The 23,165-nt window shown below is 34.5% G+C and overlaps 1 protein-coding gene across 48 annotated transcripts in view; it reads left to right on the plus strand.

The window, feature by feature from the left end:
• Positions 1–23,165, plus strand: part of RIMS2 (regulating synaptic membrane exocytosis 2) — a 775,242-nt gene that overhangs the window by 596,089 nt on the left and 155,988 nt on the right. For 16 of the 48 annotated variants that reach the window (XM_055286971.2, XM_055286974.2, XM_055286975.2 and 13 more), the window contains one exon: positions 9,597–9,769. The exons of 22 other annotated variants lie outside the window; for them this stretch is intronic. In XM_055286971.2, the coding sequence (XP_055142946.1) occupies positions 9,597–9,769 (173 nt within the window). Of the gene's footprint in view, positions 1–9,596; positions 9,770–10,592; positions 10,845–23,165 lie in introns of those variants that run through there. 10 more of the 48 variants (XM_063642906.1, XM_063642900.1, XM_063642901.1 and 7 more) reach the window with 2 other exon arrangements.

Consider the following 23,165-nt stretch of genomic DNA (forward strand, 5'->3'; position numbering starts at 1 on the left):
CATGCCTGTAATCCCAGCACTTTGGGAGGCCAAGGCGGGTGGATCACTTGACGTCAGGAGTTCAAGACCACCCTGGTCAACATGGTGAAATCCCATCTCTACTAAAAATACAAAAATTAGCCGGGTGTGGTAGCAGTCACCTGTAATCCCAGCTACTTGGGAGGCTGAGGTAGGAGAATCGCTTGAACCTGGGAGGCGGAGGTTGCAGTGAATCGAGATCACGCCACTGCACTCCAGCCTGGGAGACTGAGCAAGACTCTGTCTCAAAAAAAATAAAAAAAAATAAAAAATAAAAAACAACTAACTGAAGTAGAACAGTTTGAAGAATGAATAAACCTGAATTTCCAAGGTAGGTTTGGTATTATCCTACTCTAAGTAAATAAACCAATCTAGCGTCAAAGGACAATGCCTTTTTGCTTTTTGTTTTTTGTGAGATATGCAATTAGGAACTTATTTATAAAGTATTCATAGCCATTTTCATGTTTTTTTTCAAGTCAAGGTAAAATTTTTGAGCTTATGGATTAATGATGGTGAATATTCAGTATCATAATCTACAGTTTCTTTTTTTTTTTTTTTTGAGACGGAATCTCGCTCTGTCGCCCAGGCTGGAGTGCAGTGGCGCGATCTCCGCTCACTGCAAGCTCCGCCTCCCGGGTTCACGCCATTCTCCTGCCTCAGCCTCTCCAAGTAGCTGGGACTACAGGCGCCCGCCACCACGCCCGGCTAATTTTTTGTATTTTTAGTAGAGACGGGGTTTCACTGTGGTCTCGATCTCCTGACCTCGTGATCCACCCGCCTCGGCCTCCCAAAGTGCTGGGATTACAAGCGTGAGCCACCGCGCCAGGCCTACAGTTTCTTTTATTTCATCATGGACTATGCCTAATTAATTATCATGGTAAATACTTACTATGTGTCAAGACCTGTGATCTCATTTAAAACTCATATTGGTTCTATTAAGAAGGTATTGTCTCCACAATGTGAATCTAGAAGCAGACTTAAAGAAGTTAAGAGACTTGCCTAAGATTATGTAGCTCCTAGTAAGTGGAAGAGCAGTTACACACCCATATCTTTCAGCTCTTAATACCTTGGTCATTACAGTATACTGCCTCTTATCAAAATTAGATGACTATTATGATTTTCATCAATATTGTTGCTTAGGGAATATGTTTATATTATGAGGACAGAAATTTTTTTCTGACACAGACCAGGAAGAATTTGCATTCAGAAAAGTGTATCAGTCATGTTTGCACTCATCTGTTTATAACAAAACACCTGACAAAATTATCTGAATACACAAGGAATTTTACTTCACACAACAAGAAATCCGAACAGCCCAGGGCTAGTACTGTTACTTAAGACCCAAGCACTCTGTCTTCCTATTCTCCTTTCTTAGAGTAAGACATTTATCCCCATCATCACAGAATGCCTGCTGTAGCTGTAGGCTTGGGTTTGAACTCCAATAAGAAAGAAAAAAGAAAAGGGAAAGACCTATGGTCATACCAGCTGTTAGCTTACTGTAATCAGATACATAGTAGCTCTCCCTAAACCCCACCCCTAGATTCCTGCTTATATTTCAGAGGTCACACTCACATCAAATGATCACCTTACATACAAGGTAGAAAATGAAGTTGTTTTGTTTTGTTGTTATTAAAATCAGTGTGGATTCTTTTAATAAAGACCAAAGTGGGAGAGGGAATATTGAGTAGGCATTCAGCAGCAACTGCTACAAATAAATAGGTATTAAATACTTTAGTTACCAAGAGGAAAGACCAAGGACCCATTCATAACCCCCGATAGCTAAATATTTAGATAATATTTGTTTCCATTAAATGACTGAGTAATATTTCTTGACTGATTAGAATGGAGGATAATGGGGAAGGAGGAGTCAAAGGTAATCCACAACTTATCTAGGTTTTAGTTGGATATTGAACCTACAGTGCGGGGAACATAGGAGGTACAAGGAGAGCTGGTTTAGGGTGAAAGAATAAATTTGGTTTGAGCTATATTGAATTTGATGTGCCAACAAAAGGAAGTACAGGAGATGTCCTGTCAGAATCTGGAAATACAGATCTGAAGCTTGGGAGAGGTGAGAATAAGGATTTTATTAGTCATTACTTGGTAATTAAAATGGGTAGATAATGGATTATATCATCCTGGGGTAATATATTATAGTTAAAAGAAGGCTAAAGATGGGAACTTTGAGAAAATATAATTTAAAATCAGGTTAGGGAAAACAAAGCTGGGAAAGGAGATTAAAAAGTAATACTCAGGGACATAGAGTAGAAACCCTGAGTGGCATTATCTAAGAAGTCATTATGGGAAATTTTCAAGAAGAGAGGGGAAAGAAAAAACCTAAAAAGATACCACTGACTGGTAAATTAGGATGTTATTGGGGAATTTTGTTCTGGTGGGTTTTTTTTTTTTTTTTTGAGAACAGTTTTAGTACATGATAGAATGGCTTAAGAGTTGTTGATTCTCTTGAAGAACATGGTAAATTCATTTGTTAAGTGCAAAAGCATAAGCTTTGCAGCTACCTGAGATCTCTAAATCTGGAGTTTCATTGCAGCGCTGGCACTTCTATCTCTGAAAACTGAGAAATCGATAGAAGTAAATTAAGATTGTTTCTCAAGGAGAAGCTGATTACTAATAGACATTGAGTTCCCACAAAGCCAAGCCTTAGGGAAAGTCATAATTGACTACTGGCAATAATTCTTCCTCTGTAAATTCTCCAGGAAAAATTATTCACCTCATAAATTTCCTTCATATCAAGTGACAGCTGGTTCATTAGTAAGTCTTGGCATACATGCTAATGGCTACCCCTTCTTTGACTGCAGTTTTTTACTTTAAGCTGTTCTTGCTATGTCATGTTTCAAAGACTTCCCTGAATGAGTCTGTTTCTAGATCTATAGAATGGAGAAAATACCTTCTTCACAGGTCCAAGGTGAGCTTTAAATGAGATCACAGGTCTTGATACATAGTAAATATTTACTGTCCCTTACTCATTCTCTCCTAAGGAGTCTTAGTGAGCCCTATGAACAAAGCCTGTATTCCTAAACCCCACAACCAGTGGTGTGCCCAACTGTCTGTTCAGTGACCACTTGGTAACTTGAAATCAGCCATAATGGGAGTATTTATATCACGGAAATCAGAAAACTCCATAAATTGGAATTTTTTTTCCCCCGGAAAGCTAGTTGTTAAACATTTACTGTAACAGCACTGCCTATACCCACCACAGAGAATGAAATAATTAGGTGACTAAACTCTATACAGCTATCAGTGCAGTACCTTGTACACTGATTTGATACTTCATAATGGAATAATACTTCAGTATATAGCCCAGATAAAGCTAAATCATTCCATTCATTTTGATCATTAAACATTCATTGAGTTCCTTCTAAATGCTAGGCCCAGATATAGATAATAAGATTACTAAAATCAACAAAAGTCATTATCCTCTGGGAGTTTATAATCTAGTGGGGTGGGTACATTACAAATAGATAGATAAATAGCTAGATAGATGATTGATACATGGATGGATGGATGGACAAGGGAGAAGTACACATAATACCACATGATAAAACTATAATAAAGGCATGAGTAAAGTAGTTGAGGAACATTCGAAGCAGTGCTTCTCTTTGAAGGAGTTAAAGAAGACTTCACAGAGGAGGTGACATCTTAAACTGTGCCTTAGAAGATAACTAGACCTATTTAATGGAGTGGGTGTTGAGTATGGCTCATCCTACCTAACTGTACTTCCTTCTGACTCCAGCTGTCACAAAGTCCACCTCATAAGGTTTGGGAGAATTAAATAAAATAATCCACATATATTATTTACAACAGTACATTTCACAGGGTATACAAATAATAATTGTAGCTAGTTTAATTACTATACCAAACCAAAGAGGCCATCAGGCCTGAAGACCAACAAGGGAGAAAATTCAGTGCTCCAGTGAAAATTTTATATCCTAGACTCCTTTCCAGACTGAGGCATGATCTTCATTAGGTTCAGCTTTACTGCAGACTCCTTCCTTTTGAGCTCTGCAGCTATCAGAAATCTTTCAAGCTGGGGTTTCATTTGCAGAATATTGTTTACAAGACTAAATCTTAAATAAGTCCTCAAATGTCTTTGGCCTTTTCTCACTGCCCTCTCCTCCCAATTTTAGACCATTATCACACAATACCCTCTTTGGAAGTCATAGCTAAACAAAATTATCTCTGACAAGTACATTTTTTAATTTTTATAGAACTTATTTTTATTTATTTTTTATACAATTCAGCATTCAGATCTGGCACTGATAAGAGCCTTGGGTAGAACAGAGAAAAACATCATCTGGAAGTAACTCCTCAAAGAAAAAGTACCTGCAATTGTGTTACTATCAAAGAGCAACAACTATTTTCTTTCGATTATGATATGAAATAAAAACAGGATGACGAAAATGCACTGGTTATTTAATGACTGCAGTGCCAGAATTCCCTCTGCCCTCTTCTTTCCTCTACCTCCCCTAGATTGATACCAAGAGCCCTGCCCAGAACTTCAGCCTAACTTTTATCTTCCAAAGATTATGTTTGCCTTAGTTTTCTTTCCCCGCTCCTGTCTTTTGATTAACTCAGTATTTCCTTCTTGAATATGGTATTCAGGTATCCACGTACTTCTCGATAGCAAGAGACTTGTTTTTCTTCAAAATTGGGCTTCTATATTTTCCAGTATTTTGCAATAATTAATTTTTTGATTATTGTTTTATACAATAAATGGTTATCTGGTGAGATTTATTGAAGACAAGTGATATTTAAGGAAATTCATAATCCTGCCCCCATCTTTTGTCTGAAGATCAAACAACCAGAGTTCTTGAGGTGCTTTAGCAAAATCAGAGTTGGAAATGGCCTAACCTAAGAACTTCAAGTGAGTACTGGAGAAAATGAAACATTTTAGAAATTGTCATTTTTTTTTTAAGTATATCATTCTAATGTATCATTCTAACACTTTAATAATAGCCTTCTTTTCAATAGAGCTCTGCAGATACACTGTTACTTTCCACTAATGTTAGATATATAGGAAGAACATTAACTTTTCCAGGAACTTAGGAACTCTTTAGAGTCTGGAACATCCTGAAGAATAATCATTTCCTGTAAATTTTTCTAGTTCATGATCTTCTTAATAGTAATGTACAAAACATTAAAATGTTGTCCGGAAAAACTTCTTTACTCTCTTCCAAGATTTTAATGAGCTTTAATCAGAGCACAGTTTTCAGCTAAGATCATATTATCCTTCTTTTTGTTCCATTAAAGAGAATGGTTAACAGGCCATTCATTGTTCATCTATCAGCTATATTCTAATACATGCTAATTATTTAAAACATTATGTATTGTATAGTGCCAAGGCAACGCCAACCATTTCCTAATAAATAAATTTACTTACTCACATTCATAGCTCATTACCCTGGTATAATAACAGTTTAGCTTATCTCTCATTGTTGAAGTATATAACTTTTGTTTATCATATTTTAGGAAAAGTAAAACTACATTTATCCATTTTAAGTGTTGACTCTAATATTTAGTCATTTAGTAATTAGGTTTCTGGGGGTGAGGGTTGAGTTGTATATGTGAATATGTTATATTCTAAATATGTTCAAAATGTATTCTTCTGAAATTTCATTTATAAAAAATATTTTTCATATTCTTTCTCACTGTCCAGATTTCTCATTTTTAAAAGCATATGTCTATTTGTAATAGAAACCTGAGCTAATCCCAGTGGTAAACATGCTCAGTGGCTTAGAAGTCAACAGAGAAATACATTTGTTGCAAGCCTTGAGTAGATAGCGGAATCATCATTAAACTAGAGCCTTTAGCTAATTTCTATTCTTTCTTTATAACTATTCCATTCAGTGTCCTTCTATTTAATGACCTTCTGCTTTAGGCATTGGAAATAAGCCTTTGCTATTTGCTAAGCATACTATTATGTGTTTTGAATATATTATTTTGAATATGTTTTTCTCAAAAATTCTTAAAATGGAGTGTATTCTTATCTTCCTAGTAAGAAGGCTAAACCTCAGAGTTTAAATTAAGTTAAATCTTTGACTCTTAGGTGCTAAGAGACACACAAAGATGAGGAAGATACTGTGCTGGCCTTCAGGAGTTTGTAGTCTAATGGGGGTTTGAAAATTAAACATGAACACATTTACGTACACATGCACATATATATATTATATATACACACACACACACAGCCCTATGACAAGAGGTCATGTGTGATGAATTACACACACACTATCTCTTGTCATAGGGCTGCGTGTGAATAAAAGGCATAAAACCTTTACACTATTATAATGCTGTGAAAAAAGGCATAAAACTACAGTATGGGGAATCTTTCCTTAAATTTTGCATATCTAAAATTTTAGCTCAGCAAATTGGATGATCTGAGAAGTCTCGGATAAAGATATGCACAGTGCACACCATGCTAACCTGCCTTTTAAAAACTAAACAAATTAAAGCCTGTATGCACCTGTGAATCATAGCAACAAGACTAGACATCATGATAGACCTAAAAAGACAAAGGCTAGAGTAGACAAAATCAGAATCCTAACTACTGAAATTGAAAAGCCAAGTAAGCAGTTAGGTTTCAGATATGAAAGAAAAGCAAATTGGACAAAAACCAATCAGGAAAGCATGGGATACACGAGTACCAGCTGGCTTTGGCTGTCAGGATAAGGTTCTAAGACAAATATTAAAAATGAGGCATGTTCTATGTCAGCCAAGAAGTGTCATGTATTTCCCGCTGAGATAAAGATATTATTCATCCTGCAGTTGGGAATCAGTATTTCCCTATTAGGTGGTGGGATATGGATGAACCTGGCCAAATGGGGAAGATGAAGCCTGAGGACATACTAGGAGTCAGTGGTAAAGTTGGGTTTAATATTTTAATTTTGTTTTATAAACATATTTTCTGAAGCAGATCTCTTGGATAGATGTAAAAATAATTATGTTTTTGTAGCTTAGAATAGTCTTAATATATTTATTATTTCCACCTAATATTCTTTAGCTAAAGATATTCCTGAAATTTACATAAGCCAGTCTTTGGCTACTATTTAATCATCATCATCATCATCATCATCATCATTGTCATCATTTGTTAGCACTTGTTATGTGTCAGATATTGTGCTAAGTGCTTTACACGCATTATCTTGCTTAATCCTTGCAGCAAGCCTTGGAGATAGGCACAATTATTATCCATATTTTAACAGATGAAAAACTGAGACTCATAGAAGCAATTGATCCAAGATCACAAACCTAATAATCTATGTAGCCAGAATTCAAATGATTCATTCCCATTCCAGAGCATTGGCTCTTAATGATTACATTATTGCCCTTACTACTGCTAGAGTTAAAACTTAGTTTTTCATTTGAATTTAGATGATATAATAATGCCATGAGCAAAAACAAATAAGAAATATATTACCAAAACTGCTTTCATATTCAATAATAAATTACTTTAAAAGAAAGAATAGCAGCTACTTTTCTGTTTTATTATAAATTTAAGAATCAGAGAAAAGTCCCCCATATGCAGTATAGTATCTATTGAACAATTTTATAGCTTTGAAAAATTTCTTAAAACTTTGATTTTTGTATGAATAAATGCCCAAAAAACATATAAGTAAAATGAAAGCCTTCCATATATACCTTACCTTGAGATCACATTTACTTTCAATAAATTTTGTGAAAATATATATAGATATATCATTTATTGTATTATATAGTATACAATATATTATTATATAGTGTACATATTTTATATATTATATAGACAGATATAACATGGATAATGTTGACACCATTCATTTAAATGCTATTCTAGGCAATGGCTTTCAACATTGTCATTTAAGGCAAAATGTTTGGTATTTTAAAATGACTTTATTTGAAAAATAATATTATGATCTAAATTGTCTTTGAATAAGTCTACTGTACATTAATAATGTTTCTTTTAAAATTAAACCCTATGACTCTATTTAAATAGATACTTCCTGGGAAAAGGCAGCAATTTTTAGAAGAATTTAATTGTATGCTTTTTGATAATTGAGAGTTTAACAAGATAGAAAGTTGAAGTGGACTAAGAAAGGCTAATTCTCACCTAATTTGAATATATGTTGCTAGGTTAATGGATTTGACTAAAATTTTATGGAGCCTTAGAAATAATTTCTTTACGTTTGAAGAAGAGTCAGTTATTAAAAATGGATAGCTAGATACTGAGAGGTTTTGGAAAAAAACCATCAATAGATCACTTATATTGGATCTACTGTTTATGCTCTGTTGCCACTCAATTTATCTTGGCCAAAATTTTTATATCTATCTAATACTTGTAATGAACTGTCATTTGTGGGGGATTGTTTATTAGGTAATTATTCTTTAAGACATAGCAAGTGGTTGATATAAAATAATCATCTTTCTAAGGCTTTATGAAATTTGTTAGTATCTGTGATTAGAAAATTCTCCTTTACAAAATTAACTAGATAAGAATGTTTCAGCATTAAGTTTGAAGTGCATCTAAACAAATAAAAATCAAGTAGCAGATAATCTCTTAACCCAATAATAGTCATATTTGATGTTTATAGTAAGAATACTGTTGTATCACCAAGTTGTAATAATACAGTAATAATACAGGCTACATTTACTTACATTATGCCAGATACCACATAGGTCTTAGTTCTAGGCCTTGCAAAAAAAGATATTATTATCCATTTTTTATAAGAAGCCTTTTACAGATTAAATGATCTGCTCAAATTTACTCAACTAGTGAGAGCTTTTCTTACCTGAGGTTTCCAGACTCCAAAGTCTATCCTTTTTACATCTCAACAAGAGGACTCTTAGCAAATGATTTTTTGTTGTCAAAATAAAGTTAAATTCTGTCCATTAGTTTTTACATTAAATGTATTTTATGAGAATAGTTCATTAACCGAAAGCATTTACGATGGTTTTTAATTTACCAGAATATTTGAACACCCAAGAATACCCTGCAACCCTGGCTGTGCCAGTTAACTATCTGACTATTTCAATTCCAGGAAGTTTGGACTATTGTAAATAATAATGACTTTTTCTAGTATTTCTAGGATTCATCAAAATCCAGCAACCACTCTGAAATTAAACTTTCTCTTTTCTCTTGGCTTTTCTAAAAAGAGTTAATGGTTTAATAATTAGATTTTATATTATCTCTAGGTTTTCAGTGAAGCATAATGGATTAATTGATGGCTACTAGAATTTATTAAAAAATAAAAAAAATTCTACTTCCTCATATTAAGCCAAATGTTTATTTCCCAGATCTTACCTAAATGTTCTTTCCTGAGGCCAGTGCTGTTTTGAAACTATTTTAATGGCCTTCACTGGGGTGTGGTAAAAACATTCTAATTACTTTGCTAAAAACAAAGGTTTCATATAAATTGAATTTTTCTTTTAGGATAATTGCCATTCACTTTTGTTTTATATGCAACTGAGTGGGATTTTGCAGTTTCCTCTGTGGACAATTAAAGTGCTGAAATAGGAGAAAGCTAATAATTGCTTTGTGTGGTAATACTGACAACTTCTGCGTATTTGTCAATCTGTGTTAACAGTATCGATCAGGATGGGATCCTCATAGAGGGGCAGATAATGTTTCTACTAAATCTTCGGACAGTGATGTAAGTGATATATCTGCGGTTTCGAGGACTAGTAGTGCTTCTCGTTTCAGCAGCACAAGCTACATGTCTGTCCAATCAGAATGCCCAAGAGGAAACAAGAAAATCAGGTGAGTAAGGGGATTTCAACAACAAACTTCTCTAAATATGTTTTAGAAGGTCTTTATGTTTCTTGGATGAACATAAAATTATTTATTTCTAACAGGTCAATATATATTTTAAAGCAAGGGGAGCTTAACTTCAGTACATACTACTTTTTAATATATTTTAATCCACATTTCAGACTTCTTGCACAGAAGAAAATGTTATGAAACTGGATAATTTTGCTTACTAGATCACTGGAAATGATACCTTTTTTCATGTTTGTAATTTAAAAATTAAGACCTTTTGTTATATCTTTATTGAAATAAAAGTGATGGCTGAGACTTGAATTTTTTCATGTTCCAAGGAATATGAAAAATAATATATTTTGTTATTAGAAAACATAAGAATATTACTTTTTCAGTAGGATGCTTTCCTATCCTCTTATAGAAAAAGTCCTCATCTTCTCAAGAAAATTTATACATGTAGTATATGTTAGTGTAATTTGCATTTCTTACTTGTCCTATAGATTTTATAGACGCCTAAGCTAAATTTTGTTTTACTCTTATTGGATTAAAAATGTTATAGTAGGGAGATCACAGCTTTTACCTTTTTTCATGTAATTTTGTAAAAGGAAAATATGATTTAAAAACTATTACAATTAAGTGCTATTTATACAGTGCTTCTCTAGTATACACTGAAGTAAGTTTTCAACATTTAAAAGATACAGTTTTTAATTATGTTTTGATAGTTTTTATTAACTTTCTGTTGAATTTCATAAGTGTTTTTTCTTGACTTTCTTTCTTTTTTTGTGTTTATTTGCATGCCTTCAATTTCTGTTGCTTTCAAAAGACCAAAGGGAATAGAAGAGGGAGGGAAAGAAGGGGATAAGCATGAAGAGATAGTTCATGAGAAGGAAGAGGTAAAGGAAGAAAGAATTAATGAGAATGAGAAAGGGAAAGAGATTGCCAAAACATGTAATAAGGAGAAAAACAGAGAATCAGGAGACGAGGAAAAAACACAAGATATACACGAGCAAGGGAAAGAAAAAGAACAGTGGAATAAAGAGGATTTGCAAAGGAGATTCTCACAAGATGATGCCAGGTAAAATATGTTATTTGTAGGCATTTCCCATTAGTAATGTAGTCTTTTTTACTATTCCTAAAAATTATTTTGCCATTTACATTTGCTTTATTTTCTTGTGTTTTATCTATTTAGCTTCTAATATTACTAATTAATATGTTGGCAAACTATTATCAAATAGATTTATTTATTAAACAGTCTTGAATTTGTATCCACTGGCTCTGAGAGTCTGATTTATTTTGGTTACCAAGTTTGTTATGAGTAGCTGAATCAAATGTAAATTTCCCTGTGTCTCTTTTAACATGAATTACTGTGTATCTTCTTTATCTGTAAGGTCTAATAAAGATCATTGAAAAGAGAAACTTGAAAATTCTTTACCAATATTGAAAACTGCTTCAGACAAAAATAAGGCAGAGTTCTTTAAAATGAACTTCTGAAGTGGCTGAAAAAAATTGAGCTTACTTTACAAGAAATATTATTTCCTAGAAACAAACTTCAAAAATGAATGAGAAAACAGGTAGCAAATAATAGACTTTATTCTGGCTCTGGTTCCCTTGCTTCTTCTTAGTTTTCTGGTAGGTTCTAGTGCCGTTTGAGTCCTGCAGAAGATTACAAAGAAGGAGCAATGTTTTTTAATACTCTGAAAAGAAAGAATAGATGCCTTAGGGTTTATTAGAAGGCAAACGTGGGTTATGCCTTTCTTAAACTCAATCCGTTGGATAAATTTCTGTAGAGGGAACTTTGCACAGGGAGAAGGGCAGGGAAAAAATACAGGCAGCATGGCATAAAAACAACTATATTTTAATTTTCATAGCACAAGCCAGTAAGTATGAAGCTATCTTTACAGTATTATATATATTACATACAGTCAAATTAGCACAAATGTGCAGTAAGACTTTATCCTTCTGCTTGAGGATATGAGGTTGTTCTAATTACATTTATATGAGACTGAAAATTGTAAATTATGTACATTTTGGAGGGATAGAGTTTTCTAGTAGTCCAGAATCTGATTTTGTGTTAATACAAAGCCTGCTCAATAAAAGCATGCCTTATTTATAAGCAAGATTTTGCCTTATTATATCTAAGCCCAATCTAAAATTGTGCTTTTCTCACTTTTCTCACAGTGAGACAGATATTCGGGATAGATCTCTACCCATTGAGTATACAATTCAGTGATTTAGCCAATGTCCCTTCCCTTGTTGTCTTAGATATATTTAACTGTATTTGTGCTCTATGAAAGTTTCTGTATAACAGGCATTAAACATAAAAATGAATCTTAAGGCATATTTTAGTATTTGAATCTAAATTAGTAATTTCAAATCTGTCTTTGGTATTTATCTAACTTTTGATAATTACATTGGTTTACTAATAAAGATGACCAGTTTTCTGATTTGTTGGGCATAGGATTATTTCATCACTAATTCACAGAGAAAAGCTTTCCAAGGTGTCCTTCGAAAGATACATAGAGTTTCCTTTCTTCCAAGAGCAAAGAAAAGAATGAGTCTCTAATGTGTTTTCTACATATTGTATAGATGAGAACACGTGAGCCCATTGGTGTTTGCCTGGAGCCCAGATCCCACACTGCCATACCTGGCTTGCTGGGCAGAGATTCAGAGAAGACTATAACCTTAAGTTTCTGGTTTTTAAATAGTACTCGCTTCATTATTTCTTCAAAAAAAGAGCACATTATTTTTCAAGGAAAAGGGAAAGATGGTATATTCTAGAAATGTGATTGATCAAAGCACTACACTTAGCTTAAGTAACTGTGTAATACTTCTGGAACTGTAAACTAGAGGAGGCCAGGTTGATCTCTGTAGGGAACATATATCCTGGAACATGGCAAGAAGTATCAACAGCAATTGTTTATAAGAAAATGTTGGGGCCAGGTACGATGGCTCACGCCTGTAATCCCAGCACTTTGGGAGGCTGAGGTGGGAGGATCAGAAGGTCAGGAGATCAAGACCATCCTGGCCAGTGTGGTGAAACCCCGTCTCTACTAAAAGTACAAAAATTAGCTGGGCATGGTAGTGTGCGCCCATAGTCCCAGTACTCGGGAGGCTGAGGTGGGAGAATCGCTTGAAGCCAAGAGGTGGAGGTTGCAGTGAGCCAAGATCACGCCACTGCAATCCAGCCTGGTGACAGAGCGAGACTCCATCCCCCCCCAAAAAAAAAGAAAAAAGAAAAAGTAAAAGAAAATGTTGGTAGCACTCATTAATCATTTCAACATAGGCTTTTGAATTTGCTTTTACTTCTTAGAATAAATCTCCGTCTTTTTTGTGAGGGAAAATATATATGAGTATTCCAAGCATCATTTTGTTTTGGTAGTTGATAAACACAATCATAGATTGTTTAAACATTAGTAACAACTTATGTTCTTATACAACATTATTGGAAATAATCTTATTCTATAATACAGGCTGAATATTCCGTATCTGAAATGTTTGGGACCAGAAGTGTTTCAGAGTTTGAGTTTTTTTCAGATTTTGGAATTTTTACATATATATAATGAGATATATTGAGGATAGGACCCACATGTAAACACTAAATTCATTTATGTTTTATAAACACCTTATACACATAGCCTGAAGGTAATTTTATCCAGTATTTTTAATAATTTTGTGAATGAAACGAAGTTTGTCTGCGTTGAACGATCAGAAGCAAGTAAAGACATCTGTCTCAGTCACTCATCTGGACAGTCTGTGGTTGTTTGGCATCATACCATTTCTGACTCTGAACTTCTATGCTCCCAACCAGTAGTCACTTTCTTGCACTTATTAACACATAAGTACTTAACAGTAAAAAATATGACAAACTATTAATACAGTGAAAAGGTAATGTGTTCAGGGAACTAAGCAGCATAGTAGCATCACCAGAACACCTGTATCAGCAGTTAAGCAATAGCAAAAAAAAAAAAAAACAATGACAGTGACAGGCTTTCAGTCTCTCCCTACAATGTTGTGTTTTGATTTAAAGGTTACTGTGCATTGTGGCACTCAGAGAGTTTTGGATTTTGGAGCAGTTAGGATTTTGGATTTTCAAATTAGGGAATGCTCAACCTATATATGATTGACATTTTATATATTTTATTTGAAATCTAAGTTTTATGAAGGGTGGTCCAAAAGTAATTGAGGCTTTTGCCATTACTTTTAATGCCATTAATTTTAATGGCAAAAGCCACAATTACTTTTGCACCAACCTAATATGAAGGAAAAAAAAAAATTTACCTCAGAGTTTAACATTTATAGCAATGCTAGTACTTACAATTAACACAGTAACTAAAATAAACAGAATCCATTATAATTGCTATTTTCATTAATTAGATCTAATTGTATGATACAGATCTTACTGCATGATTATGTTCATTTTATAGTAAGTCACATTTTAGTAAGTCTACTGAATGTAAAAGAAGAAATGAATAGCAAAAAGTAAGTTCAAAAATAGTTTGTTAAATGTTTGAATATAATATTTTTCCTGTTAATGAGTAATATATTTATACTTAGCTATATTTACACGCACATCAAAAATAAAAATTTTAAAAGTTTAATGAAATTAAATATGTTAAAATTTCTAAGCCTGAGAGTGATGCAGTTTCTTAGCCATGTGTAGATGGATGTTTGAGGATAGTTCCATATCCAAAATGTCATCAGGATGGCCTCAACAAATTCATAAGAGTATTTGATGAAATATTCAGAGAGAGGCAATCTTAAGTAATTTGCAATGGAAGATAGAAAAAACAAATACTGAAAAGCATAGTGTTGTCAAAAGCAACAATGTTGGTAACTTTGTGTTCAAACTAAAAATCAAGAAATTATTTCTCTATACATTTATGGTTCTCAGGCATATCTATAAATGCTATGGAATTATCATTGCTCTTTTTTAAGAGAATTGCTCTTTTTGAGATAGAGAATTTTTTAAGGAAAAATTTGGGGCATCAGTTCAAATTTTCATGAATAACTGATTTTAAGAGACTTATGCCATTTCAATTATCTAGCAAAAGATCTCATAATCTTTAGAAGGGCAAGCAGAATAATTGTTAATGAAACTAGATCAGAGTTAGTGTGAAAACAGATTACATAGCTATGTGATATAACTTGATATATACAGCCTATTTATGCCTATATTATAGAATTTTAAAGGGGAAGCAGAAGTCTCTTGAAAATAGTTGTGATTAGGACTCTAAAATACCAGGATTGTCATCCTGACTGTTGTGTACACCTATCTATTTTGTCTATCTGGGCTTTTTAGCTTGTTAAACAGAGGAATGGATTTTTCAATGATTCATGCACCTTTCCATAGCTTAGATGATAGTATACAACAAAGAGGAAAGTGAGCATTGCCTGTTATACTGATGATTTGCCTTTATTATCATAAATTCAAGAGGTAATTGGTTCTGTGACTGACCACTGGTACAACAAACAGCTGAACATAAGTTTCTAGTATTTGGCAGATGTTTCCAGACAGTATTTAATATTCCATTCCAATATTCCATCAAGCTTAGTTTTTTGTTTTGTTTTGTTTTTAATTTTCTGGAAGTGTGTTTCAGTGCCAACTCATCCCAGAGGGTATGATGGGCTATGCTCCTCCACCAAGTATTACCTGTGGCTTGTAATTTCTTTTTTGTTGTTGTTTTCTTCTTTATCACTAAGGCTATCTTTTATTTATTACCAATGAAAACCTAATAAGCCCAAATAACTTCTACTCTCTTTTATGATTGTGCATAATATTCAACTGGGAACTTTTTGAAAGTACTTGAACATCACTCCTAAAGTTGTGATTCTGCATTTTTAAAACACCACAGGTGATTATGATGCCAGTACTGTGTAGGTGCTATTCCTCCTCTCTTTTAGGTTGCTTGTATTTCCCAATGAAATTTCAGTTCAGCTTGTCAATTCAGGGGGAAAATTTCTGGGATTTTGATAGAGATTATGTTCAGTTAGATCAATTTGGGGATTGTTGCCATTTTAAGAATATTAAGTCTTCTAATCCATGAGCACAAAATGTTGTTCCATTTACTTTTTCTTTATTTTTCTGCCCCATATGATCTGCAGAAAACATTTATTTTTTCTTTACTTTCTTTTTTTTTTTTTTTTGAGACAGCATCTCACTGTGTTGCCCAGGCTGGAGTACAGTGGTGCAATCATGGCTCACTGCAGCCTCTATCTCCCCAGGCTCAGGTGATCCTCCCACCTTAGCCTCCTGAATAGTTGTGACTACAGGGGCATGCCATCACACCCAGCTAATTTTTAAAAAATTTTTTGTAGCGACGGGGTTTGGCCATGTTGCCTGGGCTGGTTTTGAACCCCTGGGCTCAAGCAATCCTCCCTACTCAGCCTCCCAAAGGGCTGGGATTATGGGTGTAAGCCACCATACCCAGCTTCTTTACTTTCTTGCAATGACATTTTGTAGTTTTCAGTATATACATCTTTTACTTCTTTTGTTAAATTTATTCTAAGTATTTTGTTTAGATGCTATTGTAAATGGAATTGTTTCATTACTTTCATTTTTCATTGTTCATTGCTAGTGTATAGAAAACAATTAATTTTTGTATGTTGATCTTATATCCTTGCTATTCTCATTCTTTAGCTGTAATAGTTTTTTGTTGATCCCTTAGAATTTTCTATATAGGAGATCATGTCACCTGCATTTAAAGATAGTTTTACTTTCTCTTTTTCAATCTGAATCCCTTTTATTTCTTTTTCTTGCCTAATGAATCTCCTCTACTATGTTGGTCAACTTATGGCTAGAACCCCCTCTACTATGTTGAGTAGAAGAGCCTCATGGAAAGTTCTTAAAGAAACAGCAATAGCCATATAGAATTACTTTTACATTAGCTATCCAAGCATTTTTGCGGCTATTGTTTCTTATGCTACTCATCCATTTTAGAATAGTCTAGGTAAAACTTTAAGATTTTATTATTATCTCTCTTAAAGAACTGATATAGCTGCCTTACTGATCAGAAAACAATGTAGCCCATTGTATGTTCTTTTTTATCTAGTCTGTTGGCAAGTTCAAGTGAAATGCCAAAAACATACTAATCCCATTCAATTTCTTGTTTTATATATATATATGTATTTGAGACCGGGTCTCACTCTGCTGCCCATGCTGGAGTGCAGTGGCACAGTCTCAGCTCACTGCAACTTCCATCACCCGGGTTCAAACAGTTCTCCTGCCTTAGCCTCCCAAGTAGCTGGGATTACAGGCATGCACCACCATGCCCAGCTAATTTTTATATTTTTAGTAGAGACAGCATTTTGCCATGTTGCCCAGGGGCTGGTCTCAAACTTCTGACCTCAAGTGAGCCACCCGCCTCAGCCTCCCAAAGCGCTGGGATTACAGGCGTGAGCCACCGTGCCCGGCCTTCTTGGACTATATTAATACTACCATATTAGACATAATAATTGAAATTTTTTACCATTGTCTATTTTTATTGTACACATTTAAGGTATAAAACGTGATGTTTTGATATGCTTATTTTGAGATATATATAGATACACACACACACACACACACATATATACACACACATAGCATTTACTGTAGTCAAGCAACTTAACATACCCATTGTCTCATATAGTTACCTTTCTTTCTTTCCTTTATTTTCTGTGTGTTAGGAGTACCTAAAATCTACTCTTGTTTGCCTCCTTTTTGAGGATTTGTTTTTCTACTTCTATTTTATTACAATTACAAGTTATGTAACTTTTTGTTACATAACTGAAATTATGTATGCTGCAAAATTTAGTTAGCAGTTTTTATATTTTATCAGGCAAACTTTATTTAGAATTTGATCTCATTGCCAGTCTCTTCTTGAAACATTTTGTTTGCCCTCTTGGCTTTTATGATTGTCTCTTAGTTCTCCGTACACTCTGGCCACCTCTATCTTCTTTGTGAGCTTTCTGTATGTCCTCCATGTTGACATTTTTCAGGATCCCATCCTGGGCCCTTTTTTCTTCACTATCTACACGTATTATCTTGATGGTGCATTCTGCTTCGTGGTTTCAAGTAGCATGTATGTATTGATAACTTCCAAATCTATACTTCCAGCCCGGATCTCCCTCCTAATTATCTGCCAGATCTGTCCACCTGGGTTCTGGACATCTTCCTGTATGTCCCAGGGGCATGGTAAGCTCAGCATGTAAAATTAAATTCATTATACCCCTCACCAAACCAGCAGCCAAAATACATAACTTACTCCTCCTTCTATACACTCAGTCTCAGTGCATGGCCTGGTATCTTTGCACCTGCTCAAACCAGAAACCTGGGCATCACTCTTGATTACGTCTTCTCCACTGGGCACAATTTCTTCCCTCCATTCACCAAGTCTTGTTGATTCTAATGCTTAATTGCCTCTGATATATATTTATTTCTCCATAACCCCAATTCTCCTTCCATAACTTGAGATATTATCTCTCATAGAGATTAGTTTAATAGGAAATTCTTATCTTAAAAAATAACTTATAAATCTAAGCTGTATTAGTCCATTTTCATACTGCTATGAAGAAATACCTGAGACTGGATAATTTATAAAGAAAAAGAGGTTTAATTGACTCATAGTTCCACATGCCTGGGGAGTCCTCACAATCATGGAGGAAGGTGAAGGAGGAGCAAGGCACATCTTACACAGCAGCAGGCAAGAGACCATGTGCAAGGGAAATGCCCTGTATGAAACCATCAGATCCCATGAGATTTATTCACTATCACGAGAGCAGCATGGGAAAAACCCGCCCCCATGATTCAATTACCTCCCACTCAATCCCTCCAATGACACATGGGGATTATGGGAGCTGTGATTCAAGATGAGGTTTGGGTGGTGACACAGCCAAACCATATAACAAGTTCATTAGGATAATAGCATAAAATATGAGTAGTCAGTTTCTCTGAAGTAGTTAATTCGTGAAAACATCAGAGAAAAAGATCTCTGCTTTGCTAAATAGATAAACAACGTGGTATATCCATACAATGGAATATTATTCAGCTGTAAAAAGGATTGAACCACTGATTCATACTACAACATGGATGAAGCTTGCAAAACTTATGCTAAGTAAAAGAAGAAAGGCACAAAAGGCCATATATTGTATTATTTCATTTATATGAAATGTCCAGAATAGGAAAATCCTTAAAAAAAAAAAAGTAGATTACTTGTTGCCAGGGGTTAAGGGGAAAGGAGACTGGAGAATGACTACTAATAGATACAGAGTTCATTTTTGGGGTGATGAAATGTTATCAAAATAGATAGTGGTGATAGTCACACAACTTTGTGAATTTTCTAAAAGCTACTGAATCATATACTGTAAAAGGGTGTATTTTATCACCTATGAATTATATCTTTTTTAAATGCCAAAAAAATGTCTCCAAAAAAAAGTAGGGGAAGGAGAATCTATAGTCTATGTTGCTTCTTCTATAAATATGACTTTAGTGGTGATAATATGCAAACAATATTTTGTTTAGGGTTTAGTTTGTCAAGTATCTTTTCTTTTATTCTAATACTCCTTCCAAGCCACCTTTCCCTAAAATATTCATCTTTTTTTCTATTTTTTTCATCTGTGCATATATTTTTAAATTTCCAGAGTGCTGAAGATGAATAAAACACAGACCTTATGCTCAAGAAAAGGTGATTTTTTTTCCTTTCTGTTACTGTCCAAAATTTATTCTTTGGACATAAATATAATCATTGGCCTAAAACTGTGAACTGGCTACATATTGAAGATTCTCAATTAATAATTAAATATATTATTCTCAAAAATTTAGGAAAATTACTAGGTTAAATGTTGATACACCATCATATTATTTTCCTGTGTGGTAAACTTGAGTGTACTCATGACTTCACAATCACTATTTGGGACCCTGCAAGTGACAAATTTGAGACTAGGTAACGTACATGGTCGGAAGAGAAAGGCTATCTGAAGATAGAGGACTGAGAAGGCACATCTACTAGAGTAAGAACCTGAAGATGGAGGAGGAGATGGGATCAGAAACATAGCTGGATAAACTGGCTTGAAAAAGGAAAAACAAATATGAAAATAGATAAGTTATTAGATAAGGAGTTGGGAAGTAGGTTAATACTGCCTGATGGCCTTAATTTTCTCAATCACATAAGAAGTAAGAATATAAGAGTTTAAAAGTTGAGTTAGGGGGTTTGAAGATTTGGAATACCACTGAAGAAAATATGAGAAGTAGCTTACCATGGACAAATTAAAGGGTTGTTGAATAGTTCTGCAGGTTGGAGACAAACAGTTTCAGGAGACACCAGCATGAGAGGGCAGTGTGATCTTTCTCAGTAGCATTGAGACAGGTAAAGTGTAGAAGCAGTTAAGTCACACTATAGCATTTATTGAGGAGTGGGAGTTTTGATGGATGGGGTTGTTGGAAAAATAGTGGTAGAAAGAAACTCAGAGTGCTTGTATAAATGTCAGTGCTAAATAAGAAGGAAGACAAGTTCATGTGGGAACTGATGAAGTAGGATAAAACATGAAATCCAAGAATTGGAAAATTATATGATATAATAAAAATAGGGTTCAGGGAGGTAAGAGGTTTTAGTTATAATATGTCTTTGAGGCCTGTGTGATGGCTCATGCCTGTAATCTGAGCACTTTGGAAGGCCAAGGCAGTTAGATAGCTTGACTCCAGGAATTTGAGACCAGCCTCTTCAAAAAATACAAAAATTAGCCAGGCATAGTGGTGCACACCTGTGGTCCACTACTTGGGAGGCTGAAATGGGAGGATCCCTTTAGCCAGTGAGGCAAAGGCTGCAGTGAGCTGAGATCGCACCACTGCACTCCAACCTGGTTGACAGAGTGAGACCCTGTCTCAAGAAAAAAAAAAAGAGAGAGAGAGAACATGTCTTTGAAATGTAAGATTTTATGTAGATGCTATTCTATTAGTTGAAAAATTATATGACACAGCATTGGAGTGAATAGAGTGTAATGGAAGAGAAGATAAATATGAAGATAACTGGATTTATGTAAGTTTGGGATAATTGGGCGGTTGGTTAGGTTTTTGTAAGGGCTATTTAAGTACTTTAGGATTGTGGTAAAATTGAGAATTGAAGAAAAGTCTAAGCCAGCTCTCAAGGACTTCAGTAAATGAAGGAGTGACCATTAGATACCAGAAAGGGAATAAAAGGGGTTGGGTGTCGGGAGGGGCAGAGGTATAAGTTAGCATAGCCAGTTGTCATAAACTGCAAAGACATTTAAACTTTTAAATAAAAGTGGAAGGTAAATATTCAAGAAAAAGTATCAACTAGCCAGAAATATTACAACCTAAGAAGAAGGATAAGTATTTGTTACTAGAAAGAACCTCAGGGGAAACAGCGTGTTCAAGGAAGTACCAGGTTTTAGTTAAGACAAGATAAAGGTTGATATTGCATTGTGCATAGTGAAAAGGGTTCAACTTGCTATTGGTACCGCCACACTTTCAGGGTGATCATTTCTACTAACTGATATTATTTCTAATTCGATACCATGTCTCTCTTCATTGATATGAAATTGGACATCAGTGTTAATTTAAAAAAAAAAAGTTTTAAGACAGAGTCTCATTTTGTCATCCAGGCTAAAGTGTAGTGGTGCTATCATAGCTCAGTTCAGCCTCGACCTTCTGGGCTCAAGCAATCCTCCTACCTCAGTCTCCCAAGTAACTGGTGCTATATAGGTACATGCCACCATGCCTGGCTAATTTTTTAAAAAATTTTAGAAGACTGGGCACGGTGGCTCACGCCTGTAATCCCAGCACTTTGGGAGGCTGAGGTGGGCAGATCATTAGGTCAGGAGATAGAGACCATCCTGGCTAACATGGTGAAACCCCATCTCCACTAAAAATACAAAAAAAATTAGCCAGGCATGGTGGCACGCACCAGTAGTCCCAGCTACTCGGGAGGCTGAGGCAGGAGAATCACTTGAACTGGGAGGTGGAGGTTGCAGTGAGCCGAGATTGCACCACTGTACTCCAGCCTGGGTGACAGGGCAAGACTCCGTCACAAAAAAAAAAAAAAAAAAAAGAAAAAGAGAAAAGAAATGAAATGAAATGAAAAGGAATGAAAAAATTTTAGTAGAGACAGTGTCTCACTATGTTACCTACCCAGACTTGTCTTGAACTTCTGGCCACAGACAGTCCTCTTACTGAAACCTCCCAGAGTGCTGGGATTATAGGCATGAGCCCCCCAGCCTAAAATTCATTCTCGTATCTTACATAAGTTTTAAGAGACTTTTACAGTTTTACTTTGTAATATAGTTCGTTAGTAACTTCTATTTATTTGTATTTCTGTGATAATTGGTTATTCTATCCTTATTCAGAGATGCCTGCACAGATTAATTTTTACTGATTAATTTCATTATAGATAAAATAACAATTTAGAGTTATATACATTAAAAATGTCCATTATCATTGATTAATATATTCAAATTTTGTTTTATGGCATTACTACTATTGATTAATTTGCAGGTAAATATTATTTCTATTAACTTGTCTGCTATAGGGATAAAATGCACTTCTATGCTCTTTTCGCATTTAATTTCTAACATTTTTCCCACTGATTATACATTAAGGAGTAAAATGAATTTACTATGAAAGTAGAGAAATCATGAAATTGGAATGAATTCTACTGTATGAAATAATGACAGTAGAAAAAAATGCTGCAGTAGCTTCCATTATATTCAATATTTATTTTTAAAAGCAAATAAGGACAATTAATCTATAGCTGTTATTCAAACTAAATGCAGTATTCTGACCAGTGATTCCCTCATAATCATGTTTATCCCTCATGATAAGCAAATTTAACATACAGAAGTTCGAATTTTATAGATATAGTAAAAGAAAAAGTTTGAAATCAAAGAACTTTCATGCATGAATATTATTGTTAGATGCCATAACATCAGTATAGTGTGGTACTATAGTATGACTTTATTTTCAAATTCTGATTCTCCATACAGAAAAAAATGGAATCTAATCTTCAGGATACAAAAGGGAAAAAAAAATCCAAGAACACCTGGCCTGAGACTTTAGGATTTTAAGGAAGAAACAATTCCAGTCTTTATTTTTTAGCCATATCTTGACTTCAACCCTTTGCACTTCTCCTTGACCCTTCTCTTTCCAGGATCTTGTCTTTGTTCCTTGCGCGTATGTTCACGTTGACTCTTCTACCTGAAATGTGGCTTCTGGTTTCTTTATGAGTAAAGTACCTACTCATCCTTCACCACTCAACTCACATGTGAATTCTTCCATGACGTACCTTCTCTTCTCTTCACAGCTTATATATAATATTCTTTTAAAATAATAGTTTCTCTTGTGATACCCATTTTCTCCCCTGTGATACAGTTATTTAAGTATATATTTAATCTATCATGGTTGATT

Source organism: Symphalangus syndactylus, chromosome 7 (assembly GCF_028878055.3).
Source record: "Symphalangus syndactylus isolate Jambi chromosome 7, NHGRI_mSymSyn1-v2.1_pri, whole genome shotgun sequence".
Lineage (NCBI taxonomy): Eukaryota > Metazoa > Chordata > Mammalia > Primates > Hylobatidae > Symphalangus > Symphalangus syndactylus.